Source organism: Nelumbo lutea, chromosome 8 (genome assembly GCF_056320005.1).
Source record: "Nelumbo lutea isolate HS-2025 chromosome 8, American lotus-T2T, whole genome shotgun sequence".
Classification (NCBI taxonomy): domain Eukaryota; kingdom Viridiplantae; phylum Streptophyta; class Magnoliopsida; order Proteales; family Nelumbonaceae; genus Nelumbo; species Nelumbo lutea.
This window is the reverse complement of record NC_142691.1, coordinates 24,286,381-24,305,369: the sequence shown is the minus strand read 5'-3', so window position 1 is coordinate 24,305,369 and position 18,989 is coordinate 24,286,381. Positions and strand designations below refer to the sequence as shown.

Below are 18,989 nucleotides of genomic sequence, written 5' to 3'. Positions count from 1 at the left end.
ATAACGTTGCTATGACAAACCATAACTACAATCAGAAAGCAATTTGTTCACTGTAACAATAAGGCTTCAAACAGTAGCTTTCATCATGTTTTTTTCACAAAAAGGCTTCTACTTGTTTATACCCTCAATTTTCCTGAACAAAGCTAAATTTCATCATGCATTAATTCCTATCTTTCTCAAATTTACAAGAAAAGGAGCTCCACCCACCAATTTTTATCCTTTGCAATTAACCACCTCACATTTCATTAATAGGTCGTTGCCCAATGTTGTTCTGGATATCTGGGGTTTTGGGAGGGGTAGACTAGTTATGATCCTAACTAGGGGTGAGCATTGTTAGGTTAAAATAAAAAAACTGAACTGAAATTTTCGGTTTCAGTTTATTTGATTCAGTACTTTTTTCTAGTTTTTGGTTTGGTTCGGTTAGTTTGGTTTAAAAAAATCAGTATAATATTATATAATATGTATATATAATGTATATAATATGTATTAGTATAATATTAATAAAATTTGGTTTCAACTTTTTGATTTTATATTTTGTAAATCCAGTTATTAAAAATTCAATTTATTCGATTCAATTTTTAACTGAATAAACTGAATGATCAACCCTTTCCTAACTTTTAACATTTTTTTCTTTTATGAAATAGTCACTCTCAAACTCAAACTTGCATTATCAGATTTATCATTCCGAGATTTCACCCCTTTGGCCCCTTATTTGAGACTATATACGTTGCTTTATTATATTATAGTACTTTAATTGATTCTGCCATCTTTTCATAGTGTTGGGGAAAAGATATAGTCCGTTCAAACTGTGAGTGTGAAACACCGGATTACTGATTCAATCATCCGGTGGAGCCGACTACTCTTACAATCCTTGTTGTAAATTTAATGTAGCTTAAAACACACTTCCTCTAGTCAGACTCAGAATGTTCTTTGGACACCGTCGGCGGGATCAACTGCTTGATGGCATTTATCGATTCTTAAATACTATATGGACCAGAATTTAACACAATCATGATCCGGACTAGTGCCGTGGACCCAAGCCCAACAACAAGGTTATGACTGCGATCCACTAATAAAATCTTCTGTCCATCCATTCATATTCTTTGGGTGTAATGTGGACTTGTTCTTAAGGTTGTGTTTGGTTGCAATGCAAATAGTGCAAATGATTTGAATACAAATTCTGATCAATTTTAGCTTTTGTTTGATTGCAGTACAAATGAAGTAAATTAAGGCATGAAGAAGAATAAAGTAAAATCCAAAACAAAATTAAACAATAATTTGTATTTTTTTTTCATTTATACTAGTGCAAATAAATTTGCATTACAACCAAACACAGCCCAAATTGTTCAATCTGATGAGATCAGGGTCTCGTCAGCAGAAAATGGTCAATTAACTGAAAGGTTGTTTGATAAATGCTGAATTGGCTGAATTGGAAGGCTTACTTGTCTGTCTCTTAGTGGGTAAGAGCGTGTGTACCCTGGTGAATTGCTCATTCATCGAAAGACAAACTGATCAGCAATTCAGTCATTATCAAAAAGAGTACAATAAAAGGTTCGAATATATGGTCCTTCAGATGTATTTGCCAATAAGAAACAATACAAAACAAAGACAAAGTGTCGGCACGAAGTATCATGTTAAGCACATGGAAGATTCAATGATAGTACATTTCACTAGATGTAGATGTTTATGAAGGATCGCGGTGATTTAGGGTAGGTAACTTTCTTATTAAGTAAGTAATAAATGTAAATTCTATGGTATAGAAACATTTTTTTATGCCATTACTCAATGTTGGTCTCAATTATATAAGGTCTTGAGAGGGATAGAGCAGATGCAATCCTAAGTTTTGACATTTTTATTACAGGCAGTTCTTATCTTATTGTGAAATTGATGATGTAATTAATTACAGGTCCATATGTATATTTGATACCATTGTCTTGACTATAATATTCAAAGACATGATATTGAAAAAACTTATAATCAATTAACTGGCATCATAAAACAGATGATTAATCAGATGGTATTCATCAAACTCGCGGGGAGTGTTTTGATTGGCCAAAGCTTTTTTTTATACTATATCTTTCCTCTTTCCAGTGACATAGATTTTCCCTTTATCAAAATAAATACATCGCATTAATGCCATGTATGTGTGATTGTTCTACTCAAACTTTTTTCTTATTTGGTTGAATCATTTTAAGTAACATTGTCTAAAAAACGGTCACGGTACCAAACATTGCCTTGGAGTATCTCGATCGACACGGAAAAATATATCTTTGTTTAATATAGAATTGTTGTTAATGTGAGCTAAAATAGAAAGGTTAGTATTTGGTGGCTATATATATATGGTGATGTTTTAGACATGATCTCTAGTGTTGTTTGGGGCCTAAGCTCTAAGGTTAGGTTAACTCTCTCTATTAATAATAATTTAGTAAGGAAGATTGTTGGGTGACACCCCAACTGCCCAAGCTGGCAGGCTCATCTTCCATGCTTGTTTGCTGGTTGTTGGAATACTTGCAAAAGGAAGTGATGAGTGATGACAACCTCATCATCTCTATCATAGCTCTGAGGCATCCTCTCAACCTCCATGTGAGGGTTGGGTGGTAAGCAACTGCACAAGCAGGAATGAAAGCCAAAGTACATTTCCAGATATATGTGCTGTTTGATTGGAGAAAGAAAGAACTGAGAAATCCTTACTACACATTTGTGTGTCATATCCCACATTTTGCGCAAGAGAGGGTGCCTGGAATGAGAGAACCCAGATTTTCTATTCACTTTTTTTTATCCGCCGTGAATTGCAGTCACACATCTCTTTATTTTTATTTGATGTGAATAAAAAATCCCGGTTGAGAATGAAAACTATATATTAGGCTTTCCTTCTACCTCCAAAACTCTAAATTCTCAACCTTATGCCTTATTTTAATATTGGGTTTAAGGAATTCAGACCTGGAACATGCTCAAATGGAGCAATAAAAGTGAGATTAAATCTCAAAGTTTCAAAATTCTAACTCCAAACCCACCACTTTGTTTGGCAAAGTAAAGATTAGGCATGGAATTATGGGTATGCATGTAATTAATTAAACCATCTTGGTTTGACTAATACATAGGAAGTTCTTGTACGACTCTTGATCTTCTCTGCTTTGATTTATCAAAAACTTATGTAGGGTTTTAATGGGTCAATACTCCTTTATCTGCTCATAAAGTTCTTGTAAATGACTTCAATACCCTTTTGTCATGAGCTTCTTGTCATAAGAAAGCATATTCAGTGAATTCGATTTAAAAATATTTGTCAGCACTCTGCATTTATCTTGATGCCATGCAATTCAACAAATTTGTCAGCATTTATGTATCTTGGCTTAGAATCTTTTTATCTTTTATGTTGGCTGAAAGAATTATGAACCTACTTCCAGATTCTATTGTCCTTCCCCATAACCAAAATATTACTGGCCACAGCAGGTATTCATAAAAATCGAAAAATTGAACCAATTAATTAATCAATATAACCATAATATAGTATATATTTATATTTTATTTTATAATACTTTTTATAAATATAAAAAACTAAAAAACCAAAAACCAAACTAATCAACTGGTAAATCGATTGATTCAGTTAAAACATGAAACCGGAGAGACTAGTTCATTTTCAAAAATATACCGACAGTTTGTTTAACCCTTGTGGGCCACTTTGAATTCTTCAATGATCTATTGTCAATTTGTTAATATTGCAAGTAAGGGTATCAATGGACCGGTTTTGGATTGGACCCTGTATAGCCTAAAATCAATTTGGATGGATTGAATAGACTAACAAGACGTATTAGATTGGACCAATCCGATCCAAAATATTCATTAGATTGAATTGGACCTGACCCGTTCGTAATAAATTTATATTGGATTGGGTTGGATTAAACCAATATCTGACCCATTGATATAAAATAAGAATATATGTGCTAATGTATCAGGTTTGGGTTGAAACCAATCTAAACCAAAATGAATTTAAACTGATAGGACGGTCTAGACATTGAATTGGACCGGTCCAATTCAAAAATCTAGGTCTCAATATTTCCAAATGGGGCACTACTGTTCTATATAAATAGGTTTATTTCAGATTTGTCATCTATTTTTACAAAAGAGAGATGAAACAGCCAAACTAGTCATCATCTATGGGTCTCCTCTCAAACATTGTTCAAAATATTGCAACATATCATACCATATCATATGAAATTAGAGTCACACATCTCTCAGAAAAAGTGAGTAAGAAATCTGGGCTCTTCATCAGTAATCACTCAATTGGTGATTTTTATATTATCAAGCATATCAATACTTAAAATCACACTCCCAACTGATTGGGACAGTTTTTTTTACAACCGAGAAAGAAGGCAGTTCCAATCTCTTACCCACACGTCACTACAGCCTCACATCGATTGAGGAGATATTCCCAATGTACAGTTGTAATATCTCATTGATAAACGTGGATTGGATTCTTGTAAGTAGGAGATCAGACCGGAAAAAAGGGCCCACATGGTTTTTTATTTTTATGCTGAAGATTCTTGGGTTGTTTAAATTACTTTTGTAGGTGGGCCCTATAACAATTTGTGCTAGGTGCTAACTACGTATGAATCTTTCTCTCAAGGACTAGAAATCCTACTTATAGTGCTTTGGTCTATTCTTCCAAAGCATAGATCTAGAGGAGCTATCAAGAAAAGGACCAGACTAAATCACCCTAGGACCTACAAAAAAGAGCATGGACCCATTACAGAACCATCAGATTCAAATCTCTTTCTAGGGCTACAAATGGATCAAACCATATGATATAGGTGGATTCAAATTTGATTTGTTTATATTAGAATTCAAATAGAATTATATTCATTGTGATTTGTATCAGATTTTAATATTGAATATTGTTAATATATTAAACTATAAATGATCAAAATATCCAATATTATAAATAAAAAGAACTAAAAATCACTTTAATATTGTATCTCAATAATAAAATGAGGAAAAAAAATTTGAATCTTTGACAATTTGGTAAAAACACAACATTTAAACCAACTTTATCGAATTCGGATCATCATTAATAGGATCGAATTCGGACAAATGGATACTATTTACAGCCCTATCTCGGATTGATAAATAGAGTGACATTCCCCCTAATCTAGGTAGGGACCAATTAGTTCACAAAATCTTGTCTGGTCAAGTGGGTAATTTTATTGTCAATTGGGTAAGACTTGAGAGATCCATGGGGCTGCTTTTTTTTTATATGTATATTTAAATTTAACCCATCTACCATTTTTTACTGTAAAAAGCCCAACTGTCAAAAAAGTGTCCAACCCCATTTAACCTAGACTGTAAAGCAGAGAAATAATGGAGGACAAGCTGATCCCTACTTATTTTAATTTAAGATAAGAGTCCAAACCCTAAACACTGTCCACACTTTAAATGAGATGCCATCCATTTGTGGGTTCGGTCCCCTACCATCTCCTTTCACATGTGGGCCCTTCCCTAACTGTTATTATAAATTATTTAATTCATTCCCCTAAACCTGTACCAACGACCCAACACTGAATGGGGCCCATATTTAAAACGGCCCTCATAGTTGCAACAACGGTGCATGTAAGGCATGTAATGCCAAAGGAATCATCAGATCTGAATCCGCTTTTGCTTTGCAGTTTAAACCCACATTATCGGATCGGATTTCCTAATGGTTCCATTTTCATAAATGGACCGGGTCATACCCTGTGCATGTTCCGAGCCAGTAAGATCAGAAACATATTAGCTAAAACTAGTAATGGCAAAGGCGGGTTCGGGGAGGGGACCATATTCTCCGTCCAATCTTCGTTTCCGACCCGATATCTGGCGGGGATAAAAATGATTAAATGATCCTCCATCCGTGAACACTATATATTACAGAGGTACGGGTAACACCAGATCATGGCGTTTTTTCTTTCAAATGAATGGTACGATAGGGTTATCAACAGTGCAACACAACAGTGTACTTGCTGGTTCGCGTGTTGACGTGTTGTACCAGACATGAGGATTTAGATGTCATCAAATGCGTATATGCAAGGGTATTATCGTCATAAAAAATTAAATAGTGTCTTTTATACTCTTAGTCTTAGCGTAGAAAGTAATCTCGTTACGAGGGAAAACCAGAGCATTAATCAAGTAGGTGGCGCGAAAACATAGAACGTTAACAGACTCCTTCCCAACTGACTGAAATTTGTCCCTGTCTCACATATTTCCTTCCTTTTGTGAGCTGATTCTTCACTTCTCGCGTGCTTTGGAGAGTCTTTGCTGCTTTCTCGCCGGAATTTTTGGTGCTTTGGGAATTCTCGGCAAGCTGACTGCCGGTACTCGTGATCAGAGTATGGATTAGCTGAGCTTCAAGCTCTTTTGCCGGGGAATCCGTAGCTTCTAGATGAACATAAAACACGAGGTAATTTGGTCCAACTTCTGAGGTCTGAGATGTTGTTAGGAACTGAAAATTTTGGAAAACCCGTTCTTTGTCGTTAGGAAGTTGATTTTTGAGTGAAACTGCTGGTTGAAGTGGTTGGGAGCCATGAAATTAGGTTTTAAAGGCTACAGAGTTTGCAGTTTGAGTATGTGGTCATTTTGATGTGCAGATGTGTGGTTGTATTTGGGGAGGAGAATTGTGTTGTTGTGTTGTGCTGATGCAGCGGATCTGTGAGGTGAGCCGATTGCTTGAATTGGATTCACTTTGGTGCTGCTAGGATTTTTTGAGTGATTTGTTAATGAATTATCTTCCATTTTCTTTTCATAATAGAGTAGAGGATCTTTGAATGAAGATGAAAAATTCTGTCTGTTCTTTCGTTTTTCCTTTTGATTTTCCGAACTACATTTTACATTCAATCGAATCATTCTCTTTTCTTTAATCTCTTCTCAGTCTTCTGTAAGCTTTCCTATGGAATTTCACGTTATTAGCTAGGTTCGTAACTACGAGATTTTTTTTTTCTTAAATCATATATTAATCCGGAAAATAAGGAACATTAACCAATGAAATACACAGTTAACGACGAATTATTTACGAAAACCCGTAATTTGACTTAAATTAAACTTCTTTTCTATTGATTTTCGTTCGCAAATATAAAGTAATCAAAATGGTCAAAACTGAAAGATTATTAAAACCAAACCTCTGGAAACAGTGATTACCAGGAAAAACTCTAGAAACAATTTTTATAGATTTTAATTTTTTATTTATATTATATTCTTTGAAGGAGTGTTATTCTTATTTGTTTATGCTTTTACTGTAAATTCACGGATTCATTGGGATGACAATGATCTCTGTTGCACGTGGACGTCCATGTCTGATGCCACAACCTAATCTCGACTGCCAAATCTTCAAATCGAACAAAAAAAAAAAAAAAAAAAACTCCCAGAAACGAAAATCTGGAAAATGCAGACAAACAAGAAATTTGTTAAGTGCATTTTTTTTTCATCTCATTATAAGGTATACACACCAAAAACGGTTAAAACCGAAGCAAGAAAACCATTCATCTTTCTCCTGGAATCTGGTCGATCCCAAGATAAAACCGTTGCTCTGTTCTTGGATTTTAGTACATTTTTACCCACCTCTTTCCCCTTACATCACCATTACTGTTACAGTAGAGAGAGAGAGAGAGAGAGAGAGAGATCTTCATTTCACTATCATGCAATTCCTTTCCTGGAAAGGAGTTGGAGGGAAGTAGGCCAGAGGGTGTGCACCCACCTCCAGCCCGGACGACCATGGCACTCCCGTGAGAGGTACAAAAGAGAAAAAAGAATCCTCTTATCCTGCGCTCCATCCACCTCTTATCATACACCCCCTTCTCCAATTCATCAGTCTACCCAAAGTCTAAGGTCCAATTCCCTGCTTCTTCTCGTTATCCAAACGGACTCCCTGTGTTCGTTCTTTGTTAACAACGGAATAATGGTTGTTCAGTGCACGTCGTAGCCCTCTCGGTTATTCTCTGCAATTTAGAACAACAGATGTCTCCGAACTCACTAGGCTCCTTACCGTCGCCTGATCTGCTTGGATTTGGGCTCCGAATGAGCAGATTGGAAGACCCATTTTCAGCGGTGGGTTACATTTCTGAACTGCATTACTTAGCAGATCTATGTATCTATAAATATGGCCTTTTATTTTTCTTTCTTCTTCTATGGTTACTTCTTGTTTTTCATTCGTTACTTTTGGCTGTGCGTTTGTGGCAGATTGTTTGCAGAGAGGGGGATCTTCTTTTCAGGGGTTCGATTCCATTCCTTTGAGGAGGAAAAGATGAAAGTCTGTCATGTTTGTGTGTGGATATATGAAGAACATATCAATGTGGTCTGAGTTTGATGATGTGGATGGATGTTTATGAAGCAGAGCACGCACCACGGAAGGGGATAGAAGAGGAAACCACAAGACCACCGCTTGTTCCATCTGAGAAGAACAATGCAGCCAATCGCAAGCCTAAGACGAGGGAAGTTACATCGAGGTACAAGGTTGGGATCACATCGCCTTCTCTCTCCACACCAGCTGTGCCCAGGAGGTTTCCATCTCCTAATGTCACGCGCACTGTTGCTACATCTTCTCCTTCGGTGCCTAAGCGAGCCCATTCGGCTGAGAGAAGGCGTCCCTCTACACCACCTTCCCCACCAAGCCCTTCAACTCCAGTCCAAGATTCCTCTGCAGAAACACATGTCTCTTCCAGGAGGATAATGGGTGGCAGGACCCCGGAAGGCTTGTGGCCCTCCACAATGCGGAGTCTTTGTGTTTCCTTCCAGTCTGACACTTTCTCCCTTCCTATTACTAGGAGAGAAAAACCAGTCAGCCACTGCTCTGATCACACCTTAAAGCCTTCATCTAATGTGGCACATAAGCAGGCCGAAACACCTGCTGTTCAGCGCAAGGTAACACCTGAGAGGAAAAGGACCCCCCTTAGAGGGAAGAATGCCTCTGATCAGTCAGAGAACTCGAAACCTGTAGATAATTCACATCTTCGTGTGGTAGATCAGCATCGATGGCCTGGCAGAACGGGTGGGAAGCTATCTGCTAATGCCTTCACAAGAAGCGTGGATCTCACTGATAAGAGCAGCCAAATGGCTTCTTTAACACTTCAAGGACGAGGGGTTTCTCCGCTGAGGAGAACACCAATATCTGATGGCTTGGACAAGCCATTGCGAAAAGCTATTTCCGATGTTACAAGACGAGTATCGTTCGATGAGAGTGGCACAGTAGAGTATGAGAGGCGTGAAATTGATACTTCGTTGCAACCACATGGAATTCACAAGTCTGTTACATCTAGCGTTGGGTTTTCTTCAGTTTCATCAGAAAGAACATTGTCACTAACTCGCGCCAGCAGAACTCAGTCCTTGCCTATTCCTGGATCTGCTCGTCTTCCATCACCCAGTAGAGCCCTATCAGTATCATCCATTCCTTCTAGAGGAATGGTCAGCTCAGCACGGACAAGGTTATCTAATCCTATTCCTTCAGTAAGTTCCTTGGCAAATCGATCCAGCAATTCGGCTTCTGTTCTCAGCTTTATTGCTGATGTTAGAAAAGGAAAAAAAGCGGTGGACCACATAGAAGATGCCCATCAGCTGCGGCTGTTGTACAATAGATACTTGCAATGGCGATTTATCAATGCTCGAACAGACGTTGCCCTGTCTATACAGAGATTTACGGCAGAGGTAGGATTCTTTATTTGCATGGCACTGAGAAAGGATTTTGCACTCTCTACAAATCTTTGGCTTTTCCTTGTCAACATTTCGTGTGCTGACTTAGATCAGTTGCACTCAATTGGAAAATCCTTTCTTTTATCAGTGGCATGAGGCCATTAGTGATTTAAAGATTTTGTTCATGGATTTGAAATCATATTATGAAATCAACTTGATGAACTTTTCTATTGGATCACCTGTTCTTGAAGAGTTGAGGACTTGAGGTGGATCCTTGTCCCTTATTTGCTCTAGGAAATTTTAACACTTTTTTTTTTTTCTTTTGATCAGTAATTAAAACACTTGCATTGAAATCGACCACTTACAGTATTCTATACAATTTCATAGTCAAAGGTTCTAGATATGTGGCTGATGAGACATAAATACCTCTGAAGATGTTAAATAACAGAATTTATAGGAAAGTGAAATACCAGTAAAATCAATTTACAAGCAGAAAGAATATTCCCTTCTATGGTTCAGATACAGAAAACTTTCATACCAAGCATGATTTCAGAGTTTAAGATTGAAGGTTTACCACCTCATCGTTTTTTTTTTTTTGAATTAAAATAAAAGTTTCTTATTATAATGGGACCTGCCTAATGGTCAATCATGTCAGAGTCCTGACAGAAGACTCTTTGTTTGAGTTTTCTAGGTTTCTGAATTCTGAACGGCAACCTAGGGTTTGACTTACTGGTAGTCTATGTCAACCTTCAATTTCTTTCTGCAGGCCATATTTTCATGAAGTACTTTATTTTCACCTTAACATCATCTCCCCAAGGCCTTCCATAGCCATCAGAGATAAAAATCACGTTTAACAATATATGGATTCATTGTCATTTGATACAAATAGTTGAAAAGAAATTAGTGCCTTTTAACTAATTATTTTCTGTGAACTTTCCATTGACAGTCTTTATGTTCTCCATGTGGTAATGTATCTCCAAGCATATGATCATTAAAAATATTTGCGGCACTGTTTGATAATAGTGAAGAGTCCTCGCCCATCTTTTTCTTGTTTCCTGTTTCCCTCGAGATCATGTTCTACTTCATTGGACTCGTATGTGTTTGTGGGTATCCCTTGATCTGCCCGTGCTCATTCAAGTATAGCTGGTCTGTAATTTCAGTGTCAGGGAGAGTATTTTACAGAACCTGGCTTCTTTTGTGTTTTACAGACACCTCATAGCAGAGTAACTTGACTCAGAATTTTTTTGGGTTATGAGATCTGCAAATGGTTTGGCCAAAGGCCTGGCCAAACAAGAGGTAAATAGGAATACTTATTTTGGACTCAATTGTAATTTGAAAAGCTAAGTGTGGTAGGTGGTTGCTTACCAGCCTATGCTAGGGACACTTGGCATATTGTATTTATCTCCTTTTAATAAATTTAATGAAATTTCAGGTTTACCTGTCAAAAAAAAGAAAAAAAAAGCAAGTGGCTAGAAAATCTGCTAAAACTATCCTTTGCTATGCTTTTTTTGTCAGATTTCCATGGTTTCATGCTGCATATTTCTCATTGTCAGGATCGGATCCTGTTTGATTCATCCTTTGATGTAGGGTGCATGTGTTATATACGAGCTATACTAGCATACTTTTTCCTTTTGTAACTATTTTCTTTGCCCTTCTTTACCTACTCATGATTTACATTACCTATCAAAAGTTAAGCTATTTTATTACCAAAAATTCAATTATGATATATGAGCAGACAATAAGGAATCAGTGGATATTTCGTACAACATACACAAAATGATCTTGTATGAATAAAAGAATTGATGTATGCTTTCTATAACTTTGTCTAAGGAAGATACTACTCTTTTGGGTTATGCATGTTCACTATGTTTCATCTGGCTGTGATGTGTTAGTTGTTTAAGAAAACGAATGATAGAATGTATCTCACACCATGACTTAGCTGAATAAATTAATGAAGTATCCTTTTTATTATATTTTCATTATTTTAGTGTACCCTTCAGATATTCTTGAAGCTGGAATATAATTTTCCAAATAAAATATTCTCCAAAAGTTCATATTATTAGTACCATAATATTGAAAATTCATTTCATACTTCTGTGTTTGTGGTTATGAATTCAATGGTTGTCTGTATTACATATCGTTTCAGTGGTTAAGGATTTCAGATTTACCTAACATTATATAAAACATGATGCCTTCCTCCTCACAAAATATTCCTAATTTTGACTTTTTGCAGAAAACTCTGCACAATGTGTGGAACACCACTTCAGAGTTGCGGGATTCTGTTATCAAAAAAAGGATAAAGCTTCAACAAATGAGACAAGAACTGAAGTTGAAATCTTTTCTGAATGGACAAGTAAGGTCTCATTTAGTTATCTGTGTGTTAGACATCATGGATGTATCCCTTTTAGCACCTAATTTTTCTTATTGAGAATGGAAATTTGGAATGCTTAAAAAGACGAACAGTTAAAAGGACAGAATATAGTGATAGAACTATATGTTCTTCCATGTTGTTAGTACATTTGTTTTTCTCATAACCAATATTTTTTTTTGGAAAACGAGGAGGGAAGTAAAAAAAAGAAAAGAAAAGCAGAGTATATAAGAGAATAATTGACCAAGGGAAAGGGTTGTAATTGGTAAACTAGCTTCCAAATTTGCTTTTGTTCTAGCCTCTGTAGCCAACCTGATCCCTTTCCTGAAAGAATCTATTGGCATAGGAAAGGGAGGCTTTTAGAATTATATATGCCTTTATGTAGATGAATTACATCCATGAAATAAGAATCCCGTTTACCAGCAACATATGTAAAATCATGTGAGTTGCCTTCTCATCACTCGCAAACTTTGTCAATCACAGAAGGGCTTTTACCTTAAGTTCATTCATCAATGTTTGGATTCACCAGATCTGGATGGATAGGATGCTTGAATAGTCTATCATTCTACCATTTTGAGTAAGAGGAACTATGGTTGAATACTTGATGGAAAATTTTGGAAATATATTTTTCCCCATTCCTCGGAAGCTCTGAATCTATTTTGGGAATTTCTTTATTCTTTTTCATAAGTCATTTAAGCCATAGCAACGTATATATTCGTGACTTGTATTTTTTTCAATTTAAATTCACATGTCTTTATGCTGAACACCAAGCTTCACTAATTTTAATTTTTAAGTTTCTTGGGCAATGTCATTTACTTACACATAATGAAATATTGATTTATTCAGTTGGCCTACCTCAATGATTGGGCTTTATTGGAAGGAGACCATCTTATTTCTTTATCTGGGGCAATTGAAGCTTTGGAGGCCAGCATTCTCCATCTTCCGGTCACCGGAGGAGCAAGAGTATGCATATATTTACTAATTTTTTCCTACAACTAAATTTATTTAGAAAAATTCGATATGTTTGATAAAGACAAATTGTAGATTGAAAAATCATTTGAATCTTTACCATCTGTACAATTACAGGCAGATGTTCAGACTGTAAAGAATGCTATTAGTTCAGCAGTTGATGTGATGCAGGCAATGGGTTCCTCCATATGTTCCTTACTGTCAAGGGTGAGAATCGTGATTTTCATATTAATTGCTACTATTTCCCAAAATAATGCAGTGATGACTAATCTATGTTGCTATTTTTATTTTCTCGTTTACCTCTTTTTTATTTTTTATTTTTTGATAGTTTTCTTGTTTAAGCCCCCCTACCAGTTGAGATTGACATTCTACTTAGGAGCATTAATTAGATTTTATTAAATGTTATCTTCCAATATGCTTTCAATTTGTTACAATTTACTCATTCTCTTTATTCTTGTACAAATTTGTCTTGAGCTAGAAGGCATCATTTTCAGGGGATGCATATTTGAGAGAGAAACATGTGATGATTTTTTTTTGTGTTTTTTGATGTCAGCCTTGCTATTTCAATGGTTTCCTTTCATTTCACTGCCCAACACTCAATAGGGTTCTCATACCTTTCAACAGAGAACAATTCAGAAGTAAACAGATTACTACCATTATTTTCCAATCATATACTTTATTATCAGTATCATTTCTCTTTGAAACATTTATGAAGATTTGGGAAATATAAAATATTAACTTGTCCAAGTTATGTACATGTACCAGAGTGGCAACTGAAGAATTATCACTAAATAAGCTCAAAGTAATGGTGAAAACTCAAAGTAGGTGTTAGACTGGCTTCTACATGTTTCCCAAGAAGCAAATAAGCATAGATAAAAGCTATGACTACATAAGATTTTATGCCACTAAATGTCGTCTGGAGGTGTACATCCTTATAGATGGTGTAACTACATTAAAGGACTGTTAGTACATGACTGCTACTACTCCTTTAACTATTGATGCAGCGTAGTACCCAAGACGAACTGATCATATTTGCAAAGACTTGGATGGTAACACAAGTGAGATATTTGAAGTGAATGAAAAGAGGATGAAGGCTAGAATCTCAATCCTTTGCGACCTTGGGGTTGGATTCTTATGAATCCAAAGCATGAACTAGTGGGATTTCCATGCTGTCTTAAGGAGAATCTCTTCCGATAAAAGGTTGCAAAGCCAAAAACAGATTAATTTTCATTAAACTTGGAATAAGAGGTTGAGGACATATGTAAGAAAAGTATTTACTATTAAAGAAATTGAATATATTGTGAACCATAATATGATATACCTATAAGAAATTGCACAAGTAAATGTGTAAGTTTAATTATTTGCCACCTAAGAACAGCCTATTATAAAAAATGTAATTGATTATTTTACTATATGTCCATTTATATCAACCAAGAGGGGAAAAAGAAAAATAAGTTGAAACAGACAGAGAAATGGGAAAAGAATGCCTAGAGAAAAAGAAGTTTCTCCCAATTCCTTATTGAGTGAGAATTTTGTAAGCTTTTGGTGATTTGAATTTTGGTGTTTCTGAGGTTTTCAAATTTATTTTCTATTTTATTAGTGTCCTAGGAATAGGATTGATTGTCTAAAAGTGTTAAAATAATTTAAAGAGTTTTATTTAGGGATGTAAATCAGGCTGGGTTGGATCGAGTTGAGGTCAACCCTAACCCAACTGAAGTTGTTGAACCCCCAACCCTGATCCAGGTTAGACTCAGGTTGGCCCAATTTCGTTACTTTTCTTTTTTTGCTTCAAAAAAATTGTTGTCACTTATTATCATGCTTAGGATTAACCAACTAACGTTGATTTTAGCATTAAAACATTTAACCAGAAAAAGTTATGATGCTTTAGGAGTTATATAATAATGTTACACTAAATAAGTCTTCAAAAACCTTGCATGCAACATTCTTGTCAAACATTTCAGGTTTGGGTTGGGTTGCTTTATGACCTCTACCCTAAACCAACCCAGAGTTAAGTCAGGGTCACTTTTTCAACCCTAACCTGTCCCAACCCAACCCGGCATTTTTGGGTTGGGTTCAGGGTGGGTTTGGGCTAATATGGCTGATTTATTACAAAGTTTTGGAGTTTCAAAAAGTTGAAAGTGTAATCACATCACTTTTATTTTATCTTTTTCAAAGGTAAAAAATTATTTATTTTCCTTTGTTTTGGTGTATTAGATAGGTTATTGAGTTATTCACTCCATGAGACCAAGGTTTTGTAAATAGAACACATTTGGAGCAGTGTTGCATAGACACAAACACAAAAATCAGAACCCAACAAGATCCTGGAGAGGCCTGTCAATGGAATCCGAAAGTTCAAAACCAAATTCAACATCCAATCAGATTATTTCAGATTTGGATCTTGGAACCTGCATTCAATTAATAATTGGATCAGATGCAGATTTGAACCTATCTGATCTGATTAAGATATGAGTCCATTTAAAGTTATTATATATACATATATATATGTAAACTAATTATGTACATATAGATACTAGATATTTTATAAAGTTTATGATCAATAAGTTCAATATTTTATCTTTATACAAATTTATTATATACATATAAGTTAAAAAGTAATTTTTTTCTCTTTTAAGTTTCTTTGTTTTAAATGCAACAAAGCATATTCAGATTAAATATGAATCCCATCTCAGTCCAATATATTGGACTTTGGATCAGATTCAGATATAACGATCCAATAGCTGGGCAAGGTTAGGGTATGACTGTTCTGATCCAAATCCAACCAGATTAAGTTCCTATCCAGGAGTCTAACTCAACAAGATGGAAAACAATGAGTTGTATACATATAAATAAACAAATATAAACCATTAAAATACTCGAAATTTTTGTTGAATTTAAACGGTACAAATCCATAAAAAAAAAGATTTTAAGAGATCATCTATTTAACTTGATAACATTTGTAGTTTAAGTGGCATTTGTGTACATTAATTGTTTATTTATGTCAAATAAGAAATTGAGAAAGAAAATGTTACATATAAGTGTCCCTCAAGAACGCATGGAGTGTCAGATTCTGGCATTTATCAAACACAAACACATCATCCATTTGGGAGATATGGTTGTTCTACTGCTAATGTATCAGTCTGATGGGAGATGAGTTTCTCTATTTTCTGGGTCTATCCTGTGCTTATTTTTGGTCTGTTAAGTTGTAGTAGGGTTTGTAGAGTGTTATTAGAGTCATTTTAAGCATTTAAGTCCTTGTTTTGCCATCCTTATGGATTACCTATGAGTTTGCCATAGTCAAAAGATAATTAGAAGTTCTATATGGTCATTGTTGTAGTTGAAATTGGAGTCTATAAAGGGAGATCCGAGCCCTTATGTTGAGTCTGTAAATAAATTCATTGTAATCGAGATTTTAGATGAGATTTTTTGGAAAGGCTTTTAGACGAGAATTAATAGAATAAATTGTTTTCAAGATACTTCTGGCCAAAAGTGTGATTTCTCTCTTTTCTACCATTATTAAAGTTGCAATTTTTCTCATCTATCTCTTATCTATTTCATATTTGAATCTCTTCTTTTCATAATTTAGATTCTTAACTTCACTTCATCCACCAAATTCACCTTTATAGGACTTTCTCCTTCCATCCTGCATCATAAGTATTAGGCTCCCTCAAAGATTAAGTGTCAGAATCCAATGTGTCTGAGATAAACATGTGGCCAAAATAGGAGGGTCCATGTTACAATGCTTGCAGAACAAGAAAAGTAGTTATTATCTGGTCAATAAAAAAAAGTAGCTATTATCTATAGAACATTTATTCAAGGTATTGTCTTTCTAGTCCATTTTGTTTCTTGTAATGTAGTGGTTAGGTTAGGCAGGAGAAGACTGCATGTTGTCCATTTCTTTGGCTAGGCTGCAAAGTTGCTTTATGTTTTGTGTGTCTTTCAGCTTGAGTTTGTGGCCTTTGTGTTTCTCTAATAATGCTCACATGCTCTTAAAATTACCACAAGTTAATGTTTGTTTATTTAATTTTTTTTTATCTGAGACCATATAAGCCAGTGTTTGTAGAATTTATAGATGACTTTATAAGCCAGTTTTAATATTTTATTAATACGGCTAGAAACACCAAATTCTTTCTTCTATGTACAGGTGGAGGGGATGAACCATCTTGTTTCTGAACTTTCTGATATAGCAGCACAGGAAAGGGCCGTGCTTGACGAGTGCGAAGTTCTATTAGCTTCAACAGCAGTAATGCAGGTAAAACAAGAAAGTGTGCCTATATGCACAAAAAATGGTTACAAACTTCAGATATCTATATTAAACAAATATATCATAGTATCAGTTTTAGGCTCACCTCTTTTTTTTTCTAATTTGGGCACATATCCTTTTGAAAATACTAAATTCTTATCTTCATTTATTACAATAATGATAAATATGGAAGGTTTGTTTTGTCCTACAAGAAAAGAACTCACACATTTAACAAAAATAGAATGTGTCCAAGTCAACATCTTTCTTTCTTTCTTTTCTTTTTCTTTTTTTCTTTTTTCTTTTGTGGGGGGTGGGGAGGAAATGAGCCCCAACATAAATTTCTTTTGCACCTTACTTGGGGATCATCTGATGCCAGGTAAAATGATTGTTGATGGAAGTTTGGTAGTGCCACTAATCGGGCATTATTTGTCATTTTGTTTTATTCCCATCTTCACCAGACCTGAACCTCCACTTCTTTTTTTTCTCAGTGAAGTCTTTTTTGTTGTTGCCAATGATAAGAACATGTACATGGTAACAAGCTTATAAGCTCAGTCGGACTAGTTTTAGTTTTAATCCTTGACTCCCAATTAACACCCAATTCTCAATATTCTCATTGTTATATGCTATTTTTGATAATGTGGAAACCTGGTAATTGTTAAAACACTATGGCCTATAAATTCATAGCAGAAAAATGTTATTTCTTTGCATCTTTTCATCTCTCCTTTCAGTAGTAAGTGGTCACCTAATAGATGCATAGTGGCACGCATGCACTCAAGTACAAGCACTCGTGCCTTGTAAAATGTAGACTTTAACCAGACTGATTTTTACTTCAATCAGGTAGAGGAAAACAGCCTGAGAATCCACCTCATACAACTGCAACAAGCTTTTAAGGAGGCAAAGCCAACTTGGGAGTGAGAACATGAGTGATCTCTCCAGATGGCCAAAAGAAATTCGTGCTTGTCCTTTTATTTGGCAGGGATGGTGTCATGCCCGCTTGATTCCCACTTCCAGTGAGTGTAAATTGATCTGTTACTGCCATGGGAATTTTTTTTTCCTTTTTTTTTCTTTAGTTTCATTTCATATTTTTTTCTTTTTTTCTTTTTACCCTTTCTTTCTTTACTTTTCAACAGAGGGCAATAAGTGCTCATCCCCCCATGTAATTTTTTGTATCACTCAAATGAAAAAGAAAAATGAAAAGGAGAAGCAGAGGATGCAAAATTAGTGCAGGGTTAAGTGCAATTGATGTGTGAATCTGACTATGTCAGGTAGGGCTGTCAAAGTGGGCCAGAACTTACACAATAAAAATAGAGACCTGGACCCGATCCAGAACCAACCTTACCATCCTGTTTATTGGGTCTGACCCAATAAGACCCCGTTATATTTGACAAGCCTTAAGTTTGGTATTTTGACAACAATCAATAAACCTACAAATTTTCTTGTTTTTTCTTCTCAAAATATCTTATATATCCCCTATGAAATGATAATTCTACACATCTCACACCAAGTTATTACAGGTAAACCATGGGAAGCATTTATAAAGCTTTGGGGGTATTATTACTTAATCGGTTCATGTCTTAATCAGGTCTTACCAGGTAAAAGTTTAAAACCAGTCCCAAACCTATTATAATTGGAAAATGTGGACCTAGAACCAATTCTATTAAAAGAAATGGAAAGGGTTAATATGGCAAATCAGTCCCAACTGAGGGGTAGCCTAGCTGGTGCGCTGGATGAATTGTCCCAGTAGTGGTGTGGTTTCGAATCCCACTA

The 18,989-nt window shown here is 35.5% G+C and overlaps 1 protein-coding gene across 3 annotated transcripts; it reads left to right on the top strand.

Annotated features, from left to right (window-relative positions):
- The first annotated feature begins 6,108 nt into the window (after positions 1–6,108).
- On the top strand, positions 6,109–18,448 carry QWRF8 (QWRF motif protein (DUF566)). 3 transcript variants are annotated; one of them, XM_088959069.1, is made up of 8 exons: positions 6,121–6,427; positions 6,615–6,680; positions 8,200–9,660; positions 11,879–11,998; positions 12,860–12,976; positions 13,100–13,189; positions 17,124–17,231; positions 18,060–18,448. In XM_088959069.1, the coding sequence occupies exons 3-8, from the start codon at positions 8,326–8,328 to the stop codon at positions 18,135–18,137; spliced, it is 1,848 nt and encodes a 615-aa protein (XP_088815195.1). In that variant the 5' UTR covers positions 6,121–6,427; positions 6,615–6,680; positions 8,200–8,325; the 3' UTR covers positions 18,138–18,448. The 3 variants fall into 3 exon arrangements, with proteins under 3 accessions (XP_088815196.1, XP_088815195.1, XP_088815194.1); XM_088959070.1 differs by lacking the exon at positions 6,615–6,680 and having other exon boundaries at positions 6,109–6,427; XM_088959068.1 differs by lacking the exons at positions 6,121–6,427; positions 6,615–6,680 and adding an exon at positions 7,399–8,067.
- Positions 18,449–18,989: the final 541 nt, after the last annotated feature.

What these genes read in the sequence shown, in the direction of transcription:
- QWRF8 (XM_088959070.1), top strand. Translation starts at nt 8,326, where the DNA reads ATGATGTGGATGGATGTTTATGAAGCAGAGCACGCACCACGGAAGGGG. An exon ending in AATCTTTTCTGAATGGACAA is followed by an intron (nt 11,999 to 12,859) that starts GTAAGGTCTCAT and finishes TGATTTATTCAG; the next exon opens with TTGGCCTACCTCAATGATTG. An exon ending in CGGTCACCGGAGGAGCAAGA is followed by an intron (nt 12,977 to 13,099) that starts GTATGCATATAT and finishes GTACAATTACAG; the next exon opens with GCAGATGTTCAGACTGTAAA.